This window comes from Arachis hypogaea, chromosome 12 (genome assembly GCF_003086295.3).
Source record: "Arachis hypogaea cultivar Tifrunner chromosome 12, arahy.Tifrunner.gnm2.J5K5, whole genome shotgun sequence".
Taxonomy (NCBI): Eukaryota; Viridiplantae; Streptophyta; class Magnoliopsida; order Fabales; family Fabaceae; genus Arachis; species Arachis hypogaea.
The window spans coordinates 103,835,795-103,856,902 of NC_092047.1; the positions used below are offsets into that span (position 1 = coordinate 103,835,795).

At 41.0% G+C, this 21,108-nt stretch overlaps 2 protein-coding genes across 2 annotated transcripts; both read right to left on the reverse strand.

Moving 5' to 3' along the window:
• Window positions 1-7,431: 7,431 nt before the first annotated feature.
• On the reverse strand, window positions 7,432-9,843 carry LOC140176834 (uncharacterized). Its single transcript, XM_072208388.1, has 4 exons — window positions 9,758-9,843; window positions 9,449-9,659; window positions 8,158-8,686; window positions 7,432-7,784 (listed from the first exon to the last, which is right to left on the reverse strand). The coding sequence occupies exons 1-4, from the start codon at window positions 9,841-9,843 to the stop codon at window positions 7,432-7,434; spliced, it is 1,179 nt and encodes a 392-aa protein (XP_072064489.1).
• Window positions 9,844-17,340: 7,497 nt separating this feature from the next.
• LOC112727982 (probable envelope ADP,ATP carrier protein, chloroplastic) lies at window positions 17,341-21,023 on the reverse strand. Its single transcript, XM_025777945.2, has 10 exons — window positions 20,541-21,023; window positions 20,311-20,367; window positions 19,505-19,567; window positions 19,339-19,395; window positions 19,173-19,256; window positions 18,965-19,033; window positions 18,784-18,896; window positions 18,524-18,693; window positions 18,001-18,079; window positions 17,341-17,747 (listed from the first exon to the last, which is right to left on the reverse strand). Exons 1-10 carry the CDS (start codon window positions 20,901-20,903, stop codon window positions 17,642-17,644), a joined length of 1,161 nt encoding a protein of 386 aa, XP_025633730.1. The 5' UTR covers window positions 20,904-21,023; the 3' UTR covers window positions 17,341-17,641.
• Between the last annotated feature and the right edge of the window lie 85 nt (window positions 21,024-21,108).

Consider the following 21,108-nt stretch of genomic DNA (forward strand, 5'->3'; position numbering starts at 1 on the left):
CTACCTTAAGGTCAATGATGTCATCTATAATAGCCGACCTAAGGATGATCGGATCACCAGTATCAACCACTATTTTCGAAAGAGTTAGGTCATGAATTTGGAAAGGTTCCTGACCTCTGTCCCATCAGACTTGATGCGACCTCTTAGCTTAATCTTAACTACAACCACCTAATTAGACTTGCATGATCTAAAATAAGACAAATAGAATACTTGTCATGTATTTTGAGGTAGAATAAAAAAAATCGTAGTGCCTATATTTCCTAGTCACATTTACTTCAATGATATTGTAGTTTTTGTACTTTTATATTCCTTGTCACGAACTTGGATCATACTATTGACATTTAAACACGCACACCTTGTACGTAGTGCGACCAAAATATTCTAATTGAATTATATTATGCAACACACCATACCAATCAGAATGACCACCGCCTAAATCCCCGCGAACCTAGACCCCGGTATTATCTGTTTTCTTTCCAACCAACCATTGTAAAGAATGGAACCAATATCTATTAATATTGTATATCGGGTAGCTTGTGCCCTTATTCATTGGACCCCAACTAAGTATAACTAGTTCCGAATCTATTGTGTCAGCTAGATGCATTCTGACATATTCTCTGAATCAAGGAAAAAAAATTGTTTAGTGATGTATCAGGATTTGTTTCTTGGAATAAACTATGATACAATAGGATAAGTAAGAAAAGTTCAGTGTAATAAAATTTTGATTAGATGACAAAGATAGTATCTTACTAAATGCAATAGTTACGAAGACTTAAAAACTCACATAAGGTAGGGTGAAACCTGGTCACAGTTAAGCAACACATGTAGATGTGCGACATTGATTTTCTTTTTCTCTAACCAATATTCACTACCCGCATTCATTGCAACTCCTTCCGGAAGAAATATTTGATACGTTGGTCCTCCTAAAGAGGATTCTCCCTCTCATCATTCCTTCCAACTCTTATTCTATGTGACTCAATACGAGGATAAAAATAGAAGGAGCAAAATGTGGATGTTTCTTTTGCTAGGAATGCTTCGTAGATACTATCCTCGGTCCGAGCTCTGTTCTTCATAGTGCGCTTGAATGATCCAATCATTCTCTCAAACGGGTACATCCACTTAAATTGAACTGGCCCACATACTCTTGTTTCGTACAGTAGGTGGATTGCTAAGTGTTCCATGACATCAAAAAATCCGAGAGAGAATATCGTCTCTAACTTATAAAGTATGATCGGAATATTCTTCTCCATGACTGTGAGATTATTTACGTTAAGTTTCGTAGCACATAAATTCCTACAAAACTCACTTATTTCTATAAGGGATTTCCAGATTTTGGTAGGAAGTTTTTGAAATGCGACAAGAAGCAATGACTCCATAAAGACATGACAATCATGACTCTTCAACCCAGCAAGCCTATCTTGTGAGACGTTTGTACACCTACCTAAGTTAGAGGTATAACTATCGAAAAACTTCAATTTTCTAATCCACCTACAAACATTTTTTCTCTAGTCCTTCGTTAGAGAGAACACCGCCTTTGCTTTAGCCCACTGGCCATTACCAAGTCTCGTTAAGTTTATATTTGGTCGTCTACAAATATCCACCAAGTCTAACCTTGCCTTATCGTTATCATTTATCCTCTCATCGTCCATTACTGTGTGCATGATATTATCAAACATGTTCTTTTCAACGTGCATCATGCCAAGATAATGTCGAATCAAATTGTCTTTCCAATAAGGCAAGTCCCAAAATATACTCTACTTGGTCCAATTATGCTCCTTACCATATCTCGAAGGTCTTACACCTGCCCCGTTATCGACAGTCCTTGGGATTCTACTGACATAATGCCAAATTTACAAACCACCTAGTCTTACCGTGCCTCTTCTTTTTCAATTCTATTCTTCCTAAACGAGTCTTTGTTGCACCGAAAATGATGATCAATATCAAAGAACCTTCGATGACAATCAAACCACAAATTCTTACCCCCATTCGTCAGCCAAACTGCCTTTGCATCTTCCATTCAAATGAGACACGACATTCTACCCTAAGTGGACTAACCGGATAACATCCCATACGCAGAAAAGTTGTTAATGGTCCACATCAACATAGCATGCAGTTGGAAGTTTGTCTTGGTTGAAATATCATACGTTTCTATGCCATTAACCCACAACTCCATCAACTCATCCACCAAGGGTTGTAAAAAGACATCTATTTTTATTCTTTGAATTTCTTGGACTAGGTATGATATAAGTTAGAAATATGTATGGGTCCTTCATGCACATTTCAGAAGGTAGGTTATAAGGAGTTACCACTACAAACTAACAAGAGTACGCGTTATCGAAATTAGAATTTGGTGCAAACATGTTAGAGCACAAAGCTAATCTAACATTTCTGAGCTCGCTCGTAAATGTAGGGTGGACCCTATCAAAGTGCTTCCAAGCATCTCCATATGACGGGTGCATCATAAAACTATTATTTCTCTTGTTATTACTATGCCAGGTCATGTGAGGGGCCAAACTTATCAATGCATACAATTGTTTTAGCCTAGGGATTAAGGGCAAGTAGTGCATCCGTTTGTTTGGAATTTTATTTAACCGTCGTTTACCAATTTGTCTCTCTCAACTTGAAATCTCGATGCATCACAAAATCTACAAGCAGTTAAATCTATGTCCTCCTTGTAATACAGCATACAACCACTCAAATAACAATCGATTTTCACTGAATTAAGACTCAATTTCAAAACTAATTTCTTTGCTTTGTAATGACTCCAAGGGATGCCACTAGTCTCGACAGGTATAATTCGTTGTAAAGGATGGATCACTTATCAAAAGATTCTCAGGTGTGATTTGATTTAGACTTAATATTCATTATTCTAACATATAGAGACAATTTCGAATGAATAAACCCCTCATACACGGATTTCACGGCAAATTCTAACAGATGATAAAAGCTCTTTGCCTCTGGGTTAGGCTCTTGTTCAGCATCTTCCATATCAGTAACACCTATTGCATCAAACACCATCTCGTTGTATCTCTCTTGGTTACCCTCCCAATTCATTTCTTCCATGTTTGGTTCTCTAACTACCCGCCGAACCCTCGTTGATCGACTCCCAGCAATATAGAAAATCGAGGCAGATTGGTTAATTTCCTGCTCATCCACTTCTCCGTATTTTGTCCACATCCAATACTCATCATTGAACCCATTACGGTAAATGTGAAGTGTTATATCCAAAGGTCCTAACCACTTAGTCAGCTAACACTTATAGCACGGACACTTAGATACCCCTTGAGAGCTAAACGGTTCTATATTGAAGACATATGCAACAAACGAGTCAACTCCCTCAAAGAATTCAGGTTTTAAACCTCCTCATCCATTGTTGTCTCTATCATACATCCACAGACGATGACTTAGAATCATCTTGCAACAAACATCCTAGAATTCATCTAACAACACAACTTATTAAAATTTTTAGAAAATTTGGCAGGTGTCTCCTATAATTAGAATCTCGAACTAAATCCGATTATCGTTTTCTCACAAACCAACCATGTTTTAAACAATTTAAACAAAATTTTGGCAGAACTTCCCCTAATTCAGAGACATTCACAAATAAATTTAACAGCTTTCACAGAGAAAATAGTTGCAGGCATAAATTAGAACAAACACGAATTCAATAACACATCAAATTCTAACCATTTTAATGGCAACCTCTTATATAACTCCACAATTTTTTAGCAAACAAGGGTTTCGAGAAGACGCCTCTACGCAACCTTCTCCTACTTCTGCCCTAAAATGCTATCCTAAGGAAAGTAAGTCCGGCTTAAAACTTAAACAATTGATTATATTTAGAGATAGAAAACCTATCTGGAACATGGATGCATAGAATACGGAAGAAGCGAACTCCAATTGATCTCAGAGAAATAGCACCGTCCTAATAAAAAAGACAACTTATTAATTCACATGGTGAAACTAATTCAACAAACTAAACAAAGTCTTCCAACAGCTCGAGCACTCTTAATCTCACCCTACTTAACCGACTTTAACTTAATTTAATTTCTATCTACATTAAATTAATATACGAAATCCTAATCACAAAATTCATTACAGTAATTTAATCAATAATTTGATAAAATACCTAATAAAATTCTAAACTCACAGAAAAATCTGAAACAAAATAAAAAAATTATACCAAATTCTAATCATAAACTTCATTACACTAATTTAATCAATAATTTGATAAGCTACTTAACAAAATCCTAAACTCACAAAAAATATGAAAAACTAAAAAAATTATGCCAAAATTACCTTTGATGGTGGCTGTAGGATGGTAGAGGCATGGTGGTGATAGGAGGTGGCAGTACAGCGACAACATGACCATCGCCAACGGCGATGACAGCGGAGGTTCCACGTGGTGGTGACGGCAGCAACTTCAGGGCCAAAGAGCAAAGACGAGAGGAGAGAGAGAGAAGACATAGTGAGTTCGCAGAAGTGAGGGAAGGGGGTTTGCGTTTGAATATTATCCCAATTTTACTTTCGAATTTACCAGTAGAAATTTCCGCCGGTACATTGCCTAAACGCAGCGTTTTACTAAACTGATATCTGTGGGTAAAGTTGACGCTACTAAAATAAGATTTCGCGCCACTGATTACCGTCAGATTTAGTGGCAGAACATAAAATCCAACGATAACTAATTCTGGGATCTAAATCTTGCTTATATCTGAAGGCAAAAACGCCATTAAATATAGTTTAAAAAAATTTATAATTAGGAGCCTTGAAAAAGAAGTTAAGCAAAAACAAAAAAATAGAAAATCATGTCACACTAGTACGAATAAGCGTAAAACGGATTGGCAAGATCAAAAGAAGGCTAAAAACATAATACACATATAAGAGTTTCAAAACACAGATATCAAGCTCCAGACTCGACCTGTGAAGCTAAGGCCGGCCAGAGTATATATATATATATATATATATATATATATATACAACCCAAAATAAAACTCAAACTACAGAATAAACACATATTTCTCCAAGTCAATTTCTAAGAGGGACAAAATACAAAATATACATGCGGAGATTCTATAAACATATATATATATATATATATATATATATATATATATATATATATATATATATATATATATATATATATATATATATATATATATATATATAGCCTAAAATAAAATATAACAGCCCAAAAGACAGTTTTTCACTTGTAAGGAAGGTCTCTAGATGCTCAACGAGGTACCTCTCGACCTGCATATGAAAAACAACAGAGATATGTATGGAATGAGAATCGGGGGTTCTCAACATGGTAAAGGTGCCCACATGATTAATATAAAAGGTCCCGAGAAAGCCAGAGGCATTCCTAGAACTCCGACACTCAGATTTCAGCTTAAAGATTCAACTAAACCAGAAATTAAGTAAGTTATCTAAGGTATTCAAGTTCTAAATCTAACTTTAACCTAACACTTCACTTTTTGTCTCCTCCAATCCTCCAAATCACCGATGGAACAATCCCCCCTCCCCCCACACCTCCGCCAAGAGGGGTCTCTCAGAAAACATACACATACAATTCAAGCAAGAAAAACATGGATAGAAGTGCAACTATAGCAAATAGAACAAGTAGCAGATAAGCATAGTTAAGCAGTTAAGCAAACAAAAATAATGCACACCCAAGAAAAACATATAGATGCACATGATGTATGTCTGTCCTATGGCTAATGAGTATCATCTATTGGTTATATAGTCAACCCGACATGTCCTGGTAGTGAACTATTGGGCAGTCCCTTTGTGCGCGTATCCCCAAGCTCAAAAATAATATCCATGGAGTCAAACTCCAAACTCAATAATATTCCATGTAGTCAAACTCCAAACTCAAATATCATATAATATTATATATATATATATATATATATATATATATATATATATATATATATATATATATATATATATATATATATATATATGCCCATGGAGGAACCCGGGGAGTTAAAGTGCCCGGTTACATATTGCGACAGAGGGTCAATAAATAGTCTCAAATATACAAGCCACATAATAATCTTTTTCTTTTTAAAATAACACTTCAAATCAAAACTCCAATTCTTATAGAAATTGCGGCAGTATCTCCTCTAAAACTCAAACTTCTACCACCCTTTAAGGGTCCCAACCATCAAACCAAACACCTCTTAGTCATTCAAATCATTTCTAGTATTAAATTATTTCAAAAATTAAACCAATTCTAATATTAAATATTTTCTCAAAACCAACCAACTCCAATAACAAATTATTTACAAAAACCGAACCATACATCATATACCATATACATAATCCATCAATAATTCATTTAGTTCATTCCTATCTTAAGGTCTTCTAGCCTAGGTTTCCACGTGACATTAAACAGTAACTACGAGAAACCAAAATCATACCTTGGCCGATTCCTCCCTATACTCGAAACACCTAAAAAACATCTCCTTTGACAAGCTCCAAACTTCCAAACGTCAATTCCTCAAGCTTAATCACCTGTATTTCGTTCCAAACTATCCAATTAAACTCCAAATCAACAAGAACATAATCTAATTCACACAATATCACTATAATCATCATAGGGTTCACTAATTCAATAATTCACAAGGGTTTAATAGTTTTTTTTACCTTACTTACAGATCAATTGGACAAAAATCCACTACTAAAATTCACCTAAACCATCAAAATTATTCAATTACTCAATACCTAAACTCAAAACCCACGAAATTTAGGAGAGGAAGAACTAAGTAATAAACACAAATTTTTTACCACTTTGTTTAGATATAATTGAAGAGAATTCTGAGACGAACACGTGGCCACTGACGGCTTGTCAATCGGAGCTCCGGATTGAAAGTTATGGACGATTGAATTTTTGGAGACGTTAGGATTAGGGATTTAACGTAACTCTCCCTTCTTCTACATATCAGCAGGAATGAAAAAAGAAGAAGGTTCATTTTGGGTGTTTTATAGGTTGGACTTTGGGCCCGATTTGGGTCCGGTCCAACTGGTTTGGTTCGTTGGCCCTTTTTGGGCGAAAATTTGTAAAATTAGTGTCAAAACTCATATTTTTAATATTTCTACTCCTCTAAATTATACAAATTGATTTTTCTTAATTTTTTTTAATAATAATTAATTTATTGACTAATTATTTATTAATTTCGTAGAGTTTACATCCTACCCACCTAATTAAGAATTTTGTCCCCAAAATTCATATTTAGTTACCTGAAAATAGGTGCGGGTAGTCTTTTCTCATTTCTGACTCAAGTTTCTAAATGTGTTCCTCAATTCCAGCTCGACTCCAAGCAAATTTTAATAACGAGACTTCCTTTCTGCGTAATCGCTTAATACTAGTATCGTCAATTCGAATCGGAGTCACTTGAAGCGTCAGATCCTCTTTCAATGAACTTATTTAGGTTCTAAAATGTGGCTAACATTAGAAGTGTATTTCCAAAGCTGTGACATGTGAAACACGTCGTGTAGGTTTGAAAGATGCGGTGGTAGAGCTATCCGAAACGCCACCGGCCCAATTCTCTTCAGGATCTGAAACGGACTGATATAACGAGAATTTAATTTCTTTGCTTTGAGCACTCTACCTACTCCTGTTGTTGAAGTAACTCTTAGGAATACATGATCTCCTTCATCAAATTCTAACGGTTTCCGTCTCTGATCAGCGTAGCTTTTCTGGCGACTCTGAGCGGTAAGTATTCGGTTTCGGATTTTCTTAATCTGTTCGGCGATTTCAGCTACTAACTCAGACCCTAACAAACTTTTTCCCCAGCTTCATACTAGCATAGTGGAGATTGGCACTTTCTCCCATACAGAGCCTCATATGGAGCTATTCTGATGCTCACATAGTAATTGTTATTATACGTAAACTCCACTAGCAGCATATACCGATCCCAACTCGCCGGTTGGTCTAAAATGCAAGCCCTCAACATATCCTCTAGGGTTTGAATTGTCCTTTCCGATTGGTCATCGGTTTAAGGATGGTACGCGGTACTTAAACTCAATTGAGTTCCAAACGCTTTCTGAAATGCTCCCCAGAATCTTGAAGTGAAACGAGGATCTTTATTAAAAAAACTATGGTTTTAGGCACACCATGTAGTATTACAATTTTATTGATATACAGACGGGATAACTCCTCTAAGGTATAACTCATTCGGATAGGCAAAAAGTGTGCAGACTTTGTCAACCGATCCACAATCACCCATATTGCGTCAAATTCTGTCAGAGTCCTCGGCATTCTAGACACAAAGTCCATTGCGATACTTTTCCATTTCCGTTGCAAAATTTCTAAAGGTTGTAATGTTCTGGATGGTCTCTGGTGTTCAATCTTTACTTTCTGACAAGTCAAATATTTTGAAACATGCAACGTCACATCATTCTTCATTCCTGGCCACCAAAACATCATCTTCAGATCATGGTATATCTTGGTACTTTCCGGGTGGATAGAGAATCCGCTTTTATGCGCCTCCTTTAAGATATCTTGCCGCAAATTTCCAATATTTGGCACGCAAATCCTACCCTTATACCTCCATATTCCATCTCCATCCCACAAAACTTCCCATTGCTTTCCCATCTTGATTGCTAGCAACACCTTTTGTAACTTCTGATCGTCTTGTTGAGCTTTTAAAATTTTGGACTTGAAGTCACTAGAGATCTACAGTTTGTTCAGGCATATACTCCCATTAAACTCTCCGACACCCAGTCTCAAATCCCCAAACTTGTTCACCAACTCCTCTTCCTTAATCATCATCCAAGCGACTGTCAATAACTTCTGACTCAAGGCATCCGCTACAAGGTTCGCCTTCCCTGGGTGGCAACTTAACTCAAAGTCATAATCCTTTAGCAACTTCATCCACCTTCATTGCTGCATGTTGAGCTCCTTCTGATCAAAGAGATACTTGAGACTCTTGTGATCAGAGAAGACTTGAAACTTCACTCCGTACAAGTAATGCCTCTAAATCTTCAATGCAAATACAACTGCCACCAATTCCAAGTCATGAGTTGGGTAATTCATCTCATGAGGTCTCAGCTGACGCAATGCATAAGCTACCACGCTCCGGTGTTGCATCAACACACACCCTAGACCTTTCAACAAAGCATCTCAATACACTTCAAAAGGCTCATTAGGTTTAGGTAACACAAGCACAGGCGCTGTAGTCAGTTTCTGCTTCAAATCTTGAAAGCTCTCCTCACATTCTGATGTCCAGACAAATGGCGCATCCTTTCGAGTTAACTTTGTCAAAGGCAATGCAATTTGTGATAAGCCCTTGATAAACCTCCGATAATATCCTGTCAAACCTAAGAAACTTCTAATCTCTGTCACTGATGTAGGTCATCCCCAATCCATTACTGCCTCAACCTTAGAAGGATCCACCTCTATTCCCTACTTAGTCACTACGTGACCCAGAAATTTTACCTCATTCTTCCGAAACTCACATTTAGAAATTTTAGTGTACAACTTTCTCTTTTTCAGAATCTGCAGCACGATCCGCAAGTGTTCTGTGTGCTCCTTCTTAGTCTTAGAGTAGATTAAAATATCATCACTGAAGACAATGACGAATCCATCCAGGAAAGGACGAAATATCCGGTTCATATAGTCAATGAACACATCTGGGGCATTGGTTAACCTAAATGACATCACAGTGTATTCATAGTGACCATATCGAATTCTGAAAGCAGTTTCGGGATATCTTTATCTCTCACTCTTATCTGGTGATGACTAGACCTTAAGTCAATCTTGAAAAAGATACTGGCTCCTTGCAATTGGTCCATCAGATCGTCAATTCTCGGCAATGGATATTTTTTCTTCATGGTTACATTGTTTAATTACTGGTAATCTACGCACAGTCACATACTTTCATCCTTGTTTTTCACGAACAACACCGGTGCTCCCCATGGAGAACGCTCGGACGATTGAAGTTCTTACTCATTAACTCCTGTAGCTAAGCCTTAAGCTCAGCCAGCTCCAAAGGTGACATTCAGTAAGGTGCAATTGAAATTAGTCCTGCTCTAGGAACCAGCTCAATCGCAAACTCGATTTTTTGGGAAGGAGGAAATTCAGTTATGCCTTCAAGGAATACTTCTAGAAATTCATTTACAACTGGAATCTGATTCAAAATTTTTTCGTCCTCCGACACACTGGTAGCCAATAGTATGAATCCCGAACACTCACTTTCACTACAATTCACCATGAGAGAATTTAAGTAATATCCATTCGCCACCACTTGTCCTTCTGAACCTTTCGACATAAACTGCAGTGATCTTTTAGAATAATCGAGCAGAACATGATTCTTTGATAATCAATCCAATCCCAGAATGAGATCGAGGCCAGTCATTGGCAGACGAATTAAATCATGAACAAAGGTTCATTGTTTAATTCGAAATAAACTTGTTGGTAGCCTAACCTAGTCACAATAGCTTCAGAGATAGCAGTATCCACTTCTAAGTCGTAGGCCAACATAACTATTTTCAACCCTAACTCACTGGCTTTCTCGAATGCTATAAATGAGTGTGATGCTCCAGTATCAAATAAGGCAATTAAAGTTTTACCAGCCATTTCACAATTATCTCGGATCAGAGTGTCTGACCTCTCAACACCATCCGCCGACATGGTAAATACACATCCCTGCTGCTGAACTCCCTCAGTTTCCTGCCTCTTCCTCTCTAGACAATTCCAGGAAAGATGTCTGGGTCCACCACAGTAGTAGCATACACCCATTCCAGCTCTGCATGGGGTGTTCGGATGATACGCCCCACATCTCTTACATGTCAAGTTGTTGGGAGGATACTGAATCTGTTTTCCTTTACCTCTTCCTTGGTTGTTATTATTGAATCTCCAGAAATTATTCTGACCCAGATGTTATTGTGGGACATAACCGCTTTGCTTGAAATTCTATCCTCTAGGCGCAAAGTTCCTCCCCTGATCTCTCCTAACAAAATTTTGGTAATCACCCTTGTACAATGCTGCCTTTCTCGCACAATCCTCAGCAACTCGACTTTTCTTTACCAGTTCAGAGAAAACTCTGATCTCCATTGAGCTCACTGTACTCAGGATGTCACTTCGTAGACCACCTTCATATTTTATGCATTTTCATTCTTCAAAATCCCCCGGTCTCTGACAAATCCTAGAAAATTGATATAATTCTTCAAACTAATTGGTGTACTCTGCCACTGACATAGGACCCTGCTTCAGTTGTAGCAACTCAAGCTCCTTTGCCATCCTTACTGAGTTTGGAAAATAGTTTTTATAAAATTCGGATTGGAATACATCCCAAGGGATTGCAACATTATCTCGTTGCAGAAGGCGTCGGGTCCCCTGCCACCAATACTGAGCTTCACCCATCAGCTGATAAGTAAAAAACTCAACACACTGATCTTCAGGTACTTATTGCGCTCGCAAAGCTCATTCCATTGCCTGAAACCAATTATCAGCCTCTGTTGGATTTGTGGTTCCTCTAAAAGTTGGTGGGTTTATCTTCGAAAAAGTTGCTAAGGTCATCGGCCCATTTTCACCGTTACCTCTGGTTTCGTTATTAACTTGCTGACCAAGGGCCTCATCCGTTGCCTGCATAGCAGCCACCATGTTCTCCAAAGCGTTTGTAAAGTCCACGGGATTATTCATAGTTGTTTCAGATTTCACATTACTATTCCGACCTCTGCCTCGACTGCGTCCGCGTCCACGAGTCATTATTTGGTTCTTCTTCACACCAAACAAGTGATATCAATGTGATCGGTATCAATATCTCAAGTCTAATGCTTCAAACTCCCAAATGCATGCTCATAAACGAATATGCCACATATATCAATTAGATATCCTAATTAGCATATACATACACCAAGAGTATGCTCAGAAGCATAGTAAGTCTGTCCCTCAGGCTCTACAAGAACAAACTGCTCTGATATCATAATGTAATACCCTACCACACAAAGCCTTACGCTGAAGTTGCAAAGTAGAGGTGGCGAGATATTACGACCTCTAAAAGAAAATATATACATATAGTTGAAAAGAATTTTATAATTAGGAGCCTTGAAAAAATAAGTTAAACAAAAATGAAAAAAAAAAAACAGAAAATTATGTCACACTTGTACGAATAAGCGTAAAACGGATAGGCAAGATTAAAGAAGGCTAAAGACATAATACACAGATCAGAGTTCCAAAATATAGATATCAAACTCCAGACTCTACCTGCGAAGCTAAGACCGGCCAGAGTATATATATATATATATACAACCCAAAATAAAACTCAAACTACAGAAGAAACACCTCTTTCTCCAAGTCAATTTTTAGGAGGGACAAAATACAAAATATACATGCGAAAATTCTATAAACATATATACATAGCCTAAAACAAAATATAACAGTCTAAAAGATAGTTCTTCGCTTATAAAGAAAGTTTATGACACTCTACTTTTTAGGTGGTGAAGTTGGATGATTTTATCACTCATGAGCTTGCCTTTGAGGACATAAACAAAGCCTTTGATCTTTTGACCACCGGAAAGTCATTGAGATGTCTTCTGCACATCTAGGAAAATGTGAGAACCATGAAGATGATCTTCAAAGCTACCCACCCATTTTTATGACCATCTATCTTAACTTTTCAATTGAATGTATCCTGATTGTCAATGTAATTTTATTCCAATGACAAAATCGGTAATCTTGTTCAAGTAGGCTTGTTACATCACTAATGGAAAAATTATGATAATTGCGCTGCATTTCTTATTGAGATTGTTACGGCCTGGCCCAAGCAGTTTACGGGCCGGCCCGACCCGAGCAACACCCGACCCGAATAGTTGGGGGGTGAGACGCTCAGATTCCGACCCGCACACGCATCCCTGACACGCGTCCCTGACAGCTTCTCCACAGCTGTGCAAGGGAGGCCTCGAAGAAGGTGGGCCTGTCCCTGCAGGGCCCACCTCTGACACGGTATATATGGGAAAGGACCTACCCTTCCCCCAAGGTACGTCACACCTCATTTGCCCCCTTTTTCGCCTGCACACTAACTGACTAGAGCGTCGGAGTGACTTTGCAGGTGACCCCCCCTTTTCCACGTGAAGTGCTCGGGACCCCGCCTACTCCAACCCGGTGGCCTACGACCAAATGAGATCACCCCCCTCACTCAGGATATCTACCCGAACTGTTCGGTACCCGACCTACAGAACATTGGCGCCATCTGTGGGGACTCGTCCATGGACTTCGTACTGGTCCAAGGTGGAACAGGACGCGAGGCCGAGCCCGGAGAGGACCACGCCGCTACTGCTTCCCAGCAGCGCACAAGATCCCCTCCAAGACACACAACACAATCTCACGAGAGACGCCCCTTTGGGGGAACTGGCGACAACCACGCCAGAATAATGCAAGAACTACGCCACATGATGCAAGACTTGGAACGCCGGCTGGCAGACAGGGAACACGACCAGCACACCCCAGAACAAAGCCACTCCCGCTCTCACTCTAGGAGCCACTCCAGACGCACGGCCAGCCCCCAGGCTGAGTCCGAGAGCGCGGGAGAAAGAGGACGCGCGAGAAGACGCCACGACCCCATCATCTATGCCAGGCAAGAGGGGCGGCGTACTACAGATCGCGGACACGAAGGCGCTCGTTTGGACGCCGACGAAGGGAGAACGACGAGAACGCGGGGACCCGTGATAATGGGAGCGACCCCATTTCATCGTTCCATACTCGAGGTTCGGCTGCCAAAACATTTTGACAAGCCAACGGACATGAGGTACGACAGAACGCAAGACCCGCTGGAGCACCTCACGGCCTTTGAGGCCAGGATGAACCTAGAGGGAGTGGGAGACGAGGTAAGGTGCCGCGCTTTCCCGGTCACCCTGGCGGGACCTGCAATACGGTGGTTCAATAACCTCCCGCAGGGCTTGGTAACCGGTTTCGTGGACATCAGCCATGCCTTCTTAGCCTAATTCACGACCAGGATCGCAAAAGCGAAGCACCCAATCAATCTGCTCGGGGTGACTCAGTGACCCGACGAGCCTACCAGGAAATACCTTGACAGATTCAACGACGAGTGCCTGGAAATAGATGGGCTGACAGACTCAGTTGCAAGCTTGTGCCTGACAAACGGACTTCTGAACGAGGACTTCAGAAAGCACCTCACCACGAAGCCGGTGTGGACAATGCAGGAGATCCAATGTGTAGCCAAGGAGTACATCAACGACGAAGAAGTGAGCCAAGTCGTGGCCGCCAACAAACGGCAGCCTTCCTATAACCAAGACCGGCACCGCGGGGGCAGAGAAGGTCAAAAGGAACACGCCAGGGACGGCGGTCCGAGCAAGGCACCCAGACTGTTTCCTCGGGTCGGAAAGTTCACCAATTACACTCCCCTCACTGCACCAATCATGGAAGTTTATCAACAAATCGCCGAAAAGGGGATCTTGTCGAAACCCCGACCACTGAAGGAACGAACAGGGGGAAATCGAAGCCTTTACTGCGACTACCACAAAGGCTACGGGCACAAAACACAGGATTGCTTCGACCTGAAGGACGCGTTGGAACAAGCGATCAGGGATGGGAAGCTAGCTGAATTCTCCCACCTCATTAGAGAGCCGAGATGACGGAACCGCGACCAGGACGGCGAGGACAGGACTCGAGCAGCCAAGCGACGCCAAGAACTGGAGGAAGACGACCGGGGCCTCACCATAGTGAATGTGGTAACAGCTAGGAACGCGGCACCTAGGTCGAGGTCGGCACAAAGGAAAGTCGCCAAAGTCCTGGTGGTCTCCTTGTCCTCTACGCGAGGCACGATGAAACTCCCACACATTTCGTTCGGCCCGGAAGATTAGTGGTTTGACGAAGTCGGAGAAAGCCCCCCCATGGTCATAACGGCTAGAGTAGGAACCGGTCTCGTCAAACGAATCCTTGTAAATACGGGGGAAGACTCGAACATCATGTTCCGCAATGTGTTCGATGCCTTAGGCCTAAGGGACGCCGACCTACAGACTCACCAGTACGGCGTTGTGGGGCTCGGCAACTATTTCATCAAGCCAGATGGCATAATCACCCTACCAACCTCATTGGGACAAGGCCAGGGGAGAAGAACGATAATGGCCGAGTTCGTGATCCTACGAGACTCCACCGCTTACAACATCATCCTGGGGAGAAAGACAATCAATGACCTAGGAGGAGTCATCAGCACAAGGATGTTGGTAATGAAGTTCATAACTGAAGAAGGGTCAGTAGGGTCTGTGAGGGGAGACTTGGAAACAGCAGTCGCTTGCGACAACGCCAGTCTCTCGTTAAGAAAGAAGTCTAAAGAGGCATCAGAAGTATTCCTCGCCGACCTGGATGCCAGAGTTGACGACAAACCCAGACCCGAACCCGAAGGGGACCTGGAAAAGTTTAGGGTCAGAAACTCGGAGGAAAAATTCACCTTAATGAAGGTGTTAGACCCCGCCCCGAAGCTCCAATACGTCGGAATGAGGCGTTCTCCTTCTAGCGACAACCAAAAGGGATGGCGACCTTTGACGGGACGAACTTTGAAGTATTTGTCTTTGAACCCATGATAAGAGTCCTCGAACAAGCTAAATACCCTCCGACCTTGGGCAGATCGGAAAGACAGGAACCCTTTCCTCGCTTTCCCTTGTTTGGAAGGGTTGGTAAGGTTGAAGAAGAAGAGAAAGACATCCACCGACACCTGCAGCTCGAGATATTCACAAACCATCTCGAAACAGCGGATAGAAGCCCAGCTGTTCGGATGAAGCTGCGACGGCGACACGGATATCCGATTAAGAAGCGACATCGGAAAGTCGGAAAACGGTATGCGAACGCCAACCTGGGTGAACATGGCTTTGTAAAACCAAATCCAGTCGGCAACCCGGGGGAGCGAAAATTAATCTCATACAGCCGCTCATTGGGGGTAGGAACGAAGGAGTCATAATTGGCCTCCTCGTTTGTCCCCCCGCACAGATACCCGGCTTGCCGGAACTCCGTCAACTCCTCCAGATCCATCTGATTTGGCGAGTCCTTCACATCGGAGGTCACCCAAGCGTAGGGGTCATAGTTCGCGGCGGAAGGAGAAGCCCGGGAAACGACGCGAGACATACCTACAGTGGGGGTACCACTCCATTAGTCTATGAGGTCGGGAGTCCAGGAAAAACCCAGAAACTATGTCCATCCTATTCAACAGTTAAGATCAAGCATGGCTAAAGCTATACCTATCATGCAAGCCACCTAAAAGCCTACCCTGGAATGGTACCCCTCCCCTAACGCATTTACTTGGCACTAGAAAGCCATCTAGCAACAAGGATCAAACAAAAACAGCAAGAACATGGAGCTAACGCAAGCAGTAAACGTACGACAATAAAGCAGAAAAGAGAGAGGATCAAAGATTACCTGAATCGGTTGCGAAAACTGAGAAGGAAGAAGGAAAGATGCACGGAGATGCTAGAACGAAGCTCTGGGATGCTCTGGGATTTTTTGGGTGAAGAAGAATGAGATAGCAGGAGCAAGAATGTAAAGGGAAAATATCAAAGCAAAACTGTTTAAAACTGCCACCCAGGAAGCGTGAAAGACCTGGGGGCAAAATAGTCTTTGCATACGGGGTTTTCCAGCCCATTATGAGCATTAAATGCCCTGCGCGAAGAACGAGGCGACAAACGGTCGTTCCAACAACGAACAGACACGCGCACAAGAGGCACGTCCACCCCACGGACGGCCGGCCTGACGACGCCACACGAGAAGGGAGATGACGCGCCACCAACAATCCTCACGGTCATTGCTGGCGCATCGGGGGCACTATTACGGCCTGGCCCAAGCAGTTTAAGGGCCGGCCCGACCCGAGCAGCACCCGACCCGAACGGTCGGGGGTGAGACGCTCAGATTCCGACCCGGACACACGTCCCTGACACGCGTCCCTGACAGCTTCGCCACAGCTGTGCAAGGGAGGCCTCGAAGAAGGTGGGCCTGTCCCTGCAGGGCCCACCTCTGACACGGTATATATGGGGAAGGACCTACCCTTCCCTCAAGGTACGTCACACCTCATTCTCCCCCTTTTTCGCCTGCACACTCACTGACTAGAGCGTCGGAATGTCTTTGCAGATGACACCCCCCCCCCTTTTTCACGTGAAGTGCTCGGGACCCTGCCTACTCCAACCCGGTGGCCTACGACTAGACGAGATCACCCCCCTCACTCAGGATATCTACCCGAACTATCCGGTACCCGACCTACAGAACAGAGATGATGCCATATTTCCAATTATATCATTGGACTATTATCCAAATACGTTGATCAGTTTGTATTTAAATAAACTGATTTAACGATATCCTAAGAAGTGTAATGGCAGGTTGCCAGGTTATAAAAAGAACGTTTTATTTGGCAGATAAAAAATCCTTACACAAATTACAACACTACATTCAGCAAAAGAATATAATAGCATCATTACAACTTAACTATCACAAAATCTTATATACTACAAAATTCACAGGCCCAAGATACACATAAATCATTGACTACCGCCGAGATGTTTTTCACTACTCTAGCACTCTGGTTAAAGCATTTTCCACTTATGGATAATTCCGCTGGAGCCTTAGTTCCACCACAAAAAATTTCAGCAGCAAAATAATGACAAAACAATTGAGTCACACTATCACTGACTATTGTTTCATTTGTTTGTTGCGGTTTTCCTCTGTAATTGTTTGGAATTCTTTCTCACTAGATGCAATTAGCCTTTTGACAATGTCATATGTGGTAAGCCTGATGCTGCAGAAACAAAGAAAGAAGAGACAATAGTGATTAATCATATTCCAGTATTCTACTGTAAAAGTAAAATACATAACCATGACTAACCCTATTTATCATTGCAATATAAGCTTAGTGATGGGAATCTATCAATCTTTCATGAAGAAACTGGGTTCAGACAGGATATTATACAACTATATCTATGAAAAGGGACCGAGCATCAATAACATGATAAAGATTGAAAGCATAACCAGAAATAGAAGATCACAGAAACCTGCTGTTTGGTAAGTTTTTCAAAGCATTGGGCACAAATCCTCGATACAAGCCAATAAATCCATCCCGTGCCACAATACCTGCATCAATGAAACAATAATTATGGCAATGCTGCAAAATACTGGTGTGTTGAAGCTTATAGAATCCTCCTTATGAATTACATCAGGGTAGTATAATTATATATACAGTCACAAGCAACAATGGCAATACTTTTTCAGTGGATAAGAAAAATTCGTCATATAATCATAAATTGTGATTACTGATTATTCTAAATTCTACAAAAACAGGAAACAATTAAATCAATGCATCATAAAGAAATCAATAAACCATTTAAGTAAATTAATTATACCAGCTGGATAACTAACAATACCATGGGTCAAATAACAAGAGCAAGATTAACTAACAATGCTTAAACAAGGAAGCCAGTTTTTCACATGTATATTGCCGTTATGTGCACATAAATGTGCTGGCATTGTAAAATTCTGATGCAGTGATTCTATAGACCAACAAAGAGCAACATTCACCTGAAATGGCATCTAATACAGTCTTATATGGTGTACCCTTCAATTGCATCTGTCTTCGTACAGTGTCAAGAGGATAACATGTAAGTGTGGCCAGAGATGCTGAAAGCACCGCAGTTAGTAGAGATGTTTCAGTTCTTTTTTGATATTTCTCTGGCAATGACTTCTTTAATCTGTTACCCATAGAAAGCCAAGATGTTTCAATTCAAATGTCAACATCCAATCTCTTGCGTAGAAGGTAAAAAGATTACTAATGAACTCACAAGTCAAAAACACAGAAGTTAACTGCAATATAAGGAGCTATTCCAATAAGAGAAGGTCCAAGACCATAGTAGAAAGATGCAAACCCTTCCTCTCTTAGCATGCTCAATGCAACCTGGAAAAGCCACAATATGTCGCATCAGCTCAGGCAGATCTTGCAAAATTTATAAAGGTGGATCGTACCTCTGACATTGTTCGATAACCAGGCTCAACAGCTAATCGTAATCTCAGGACATCTAATGGATAAGTAACCTGCATACATATTTACAAAGTTAGACATATACATCAACATTAATTGAAGAAATTATTAGAACATATGTATTGATCCTTGCTATGAAACACAATAGCATCATGAAAGCAACAGCAAACTGAACAAGAATGAATTACTTACAAAAGTTGATGTCATGCCAGCAAAAGCACCAGCTGCAAGTCTCCCCAGAACAGAGAGCTTACCATCCTTGCCACTAAAAATTTTCTGTAAATGAGAAGGTAAAAACGGAGATCTATGCAATAAATCTTTTGCATTAGAAAGTCTTGAGAGAAAATAAGTAACCAACCTTATAAGTTTCATAAGCAAAAAGCTGGACAGCACTATAAGGTATAACCCGAATAACCTGGAGCATTAAAAGTAGAAACACTAAAACAAATGAAAACACTAGTCAACACTACAAGGAACCATAAAAACAGAAATAAATATAAACCTGTCCCTAACTAGAGAGAAACCTGGGGGAGATTGCCCTTCCAATAACCTTTAATTCCTTCTTCCTTCCCTATAACTGTTATAGCCTGTAAATCATATTCATGTAAGCTCCAAGAACTTATGATTTATCAAAGTGCTCAATGCCTCTATAACGGGGGGAAATATACGCATAGAGATTGGGAAGACTATTTTTTTTTCCTTAAAAAATGGTTTAGTATATAATATTCAAATATAAGTCTTAAATCATAGATAATTAGTGACATAAGTAAGCATTCTTTATCAACAAATGTAAAGTTAGCTGTTGTTCTTTCTTTATTTCTCCCTCTACTTTACCCCAAGAGGAAAAGAATGGCGTAAAATTAGTCACACAATCATATGGTCATTATTAAATATTAATCATTTTATAACTCCTACAAAAACAAACGAATAACACTATATGAGGGGTTTTCCGTTTTCCTATAGAGATGGGGAAAAAGAAAAGCTTTCCTTTTATTTTTTTTAATTTTTACTTTCCTTTCTCTTCCCATTCGACAACAGCATATTCGGATGGAAAAGTCTAGGGGCCAGCAGTTTTGTTGAATTTTGGCCAGGATATAACCAGCAGAAAAATGTGAGTTATTGGATGAAATCTCACATCAATCACACACCATTAGATCATCATTGATGGCTATTTGAATATTTGATGGTTACCAATCACAAAAGTTGCTGGCCCCCTAGCATTGCTCTATTCGGATTCTCCAGAATCCAGATTTAAAACAAACGAATAAAGAAAAAGAATTACTAAAAGAATATAAAAAAGTTGAAAAAACAATCAAGGGATTGAATATACCTCAATCAAACTAATCGCTTTCTTTGCACTTGCTTTACCGGCTATCACTCCATGCGTCTGTCAAAAAAATAAACATAAGACTTAAAAAAACCACACACAAAATGTCATTTCACGAAAAATTAAATATCCTCGATGCAAAGGAAAACGGAAACTGTCAATAGAGAAAATGCGAGAGAGAATTAAGAATTGAGAAACATCGATCAGAAGCGCGAAGTTCGAACGTGCCGCACCTGCATGAGGATCTTGATACGGTCGAGAGGCGCCGTGACGGTCTTCGCGGCAGCGCCGGCGATAGCTCCGGCGAGAAACAGCGCGCCATCCTTTGGAACGAGCGCCACCACAGCGAGCGGGCGTCTAAGGAGCTGAGACGCCGTAGGCGCGAATTCTCTGTCGAATCTCGTCTCTGCCACCGACACGGACGCGAATTTACAGCTGATTCCACTGCCATTGGCGTCGCCGGCGGCAAAGGCGAGTGTGGCGTCGTTTCGGAGATGTTTGGAGCGGCTAGGTAAAACGACATCGTCGTTGTTGAAGGAGGTTAGTTTGAGGCTGGGGATTTTGCGCCACGTCACAACGGTAGTGTCGTTTGCCATAACAGAGTAAAGGTTGGAACGTTGAGGGTGTAAAATACTAAAATAGCATAATGCTTCTCACACACGGAGCTGGACACGTTCACATCCGTTTCACACTTCCACAAGCACGCATCGATCTCTCAGCTTGACACGCACACACAGCGTAACATGCTGAAAACTGTGTCAGCAGTCAGCATCACAGAATTAGAATTTTCCATATAGGTAT

Excerpts from the sequence above, each read along its gene's own strand:
- LOC140176834 (XM_072208388.1), bottom strand. The coding sequence starts at position 9,843 with ATGAAGAAAAAATATCCATTGCCGAGAATTGACGATCTGATGGACCAA. Across the intron at positions 9,660-9,757 it reads TTTTTCAAGATTGACTTAAG|GTTAACCAATGCCCCAGATG; the intron begins GTCTAGTCATCA and ends GATGTCATTTAG. Across the intron at positions 8,687-9,448 it reads GTGAGTTTCGGAAGAATGAG|ATCTCTAGTGACTTCAAGTC; the intron begins GTAAAATTTCTG and ends AACAAACTGTAG.
- LOC112727982 (XM_025777945.2), bottom strand. The coding sequence starts at position 20,903 with ATGGCAAACGACACTACCGTTGTGACGTGGCGCAAAATCCCCAGCCTC. Across the intron at positions 20,368-20,540 it reads GTATCAAGATCCTCATGCAG|ACGCATGGAGTGATAGCCGG; the intron begins GTGCGGCACGTT and ends TTTTTTTGACAG. Across the intron at positions 19,257-19,338 it reads TTGCTTATGAAACTTATAAG|AAAATTTTTAGTGGCAAGGA; the intron begins GTTGGTTACTTA and ends TCTCATTTACAG.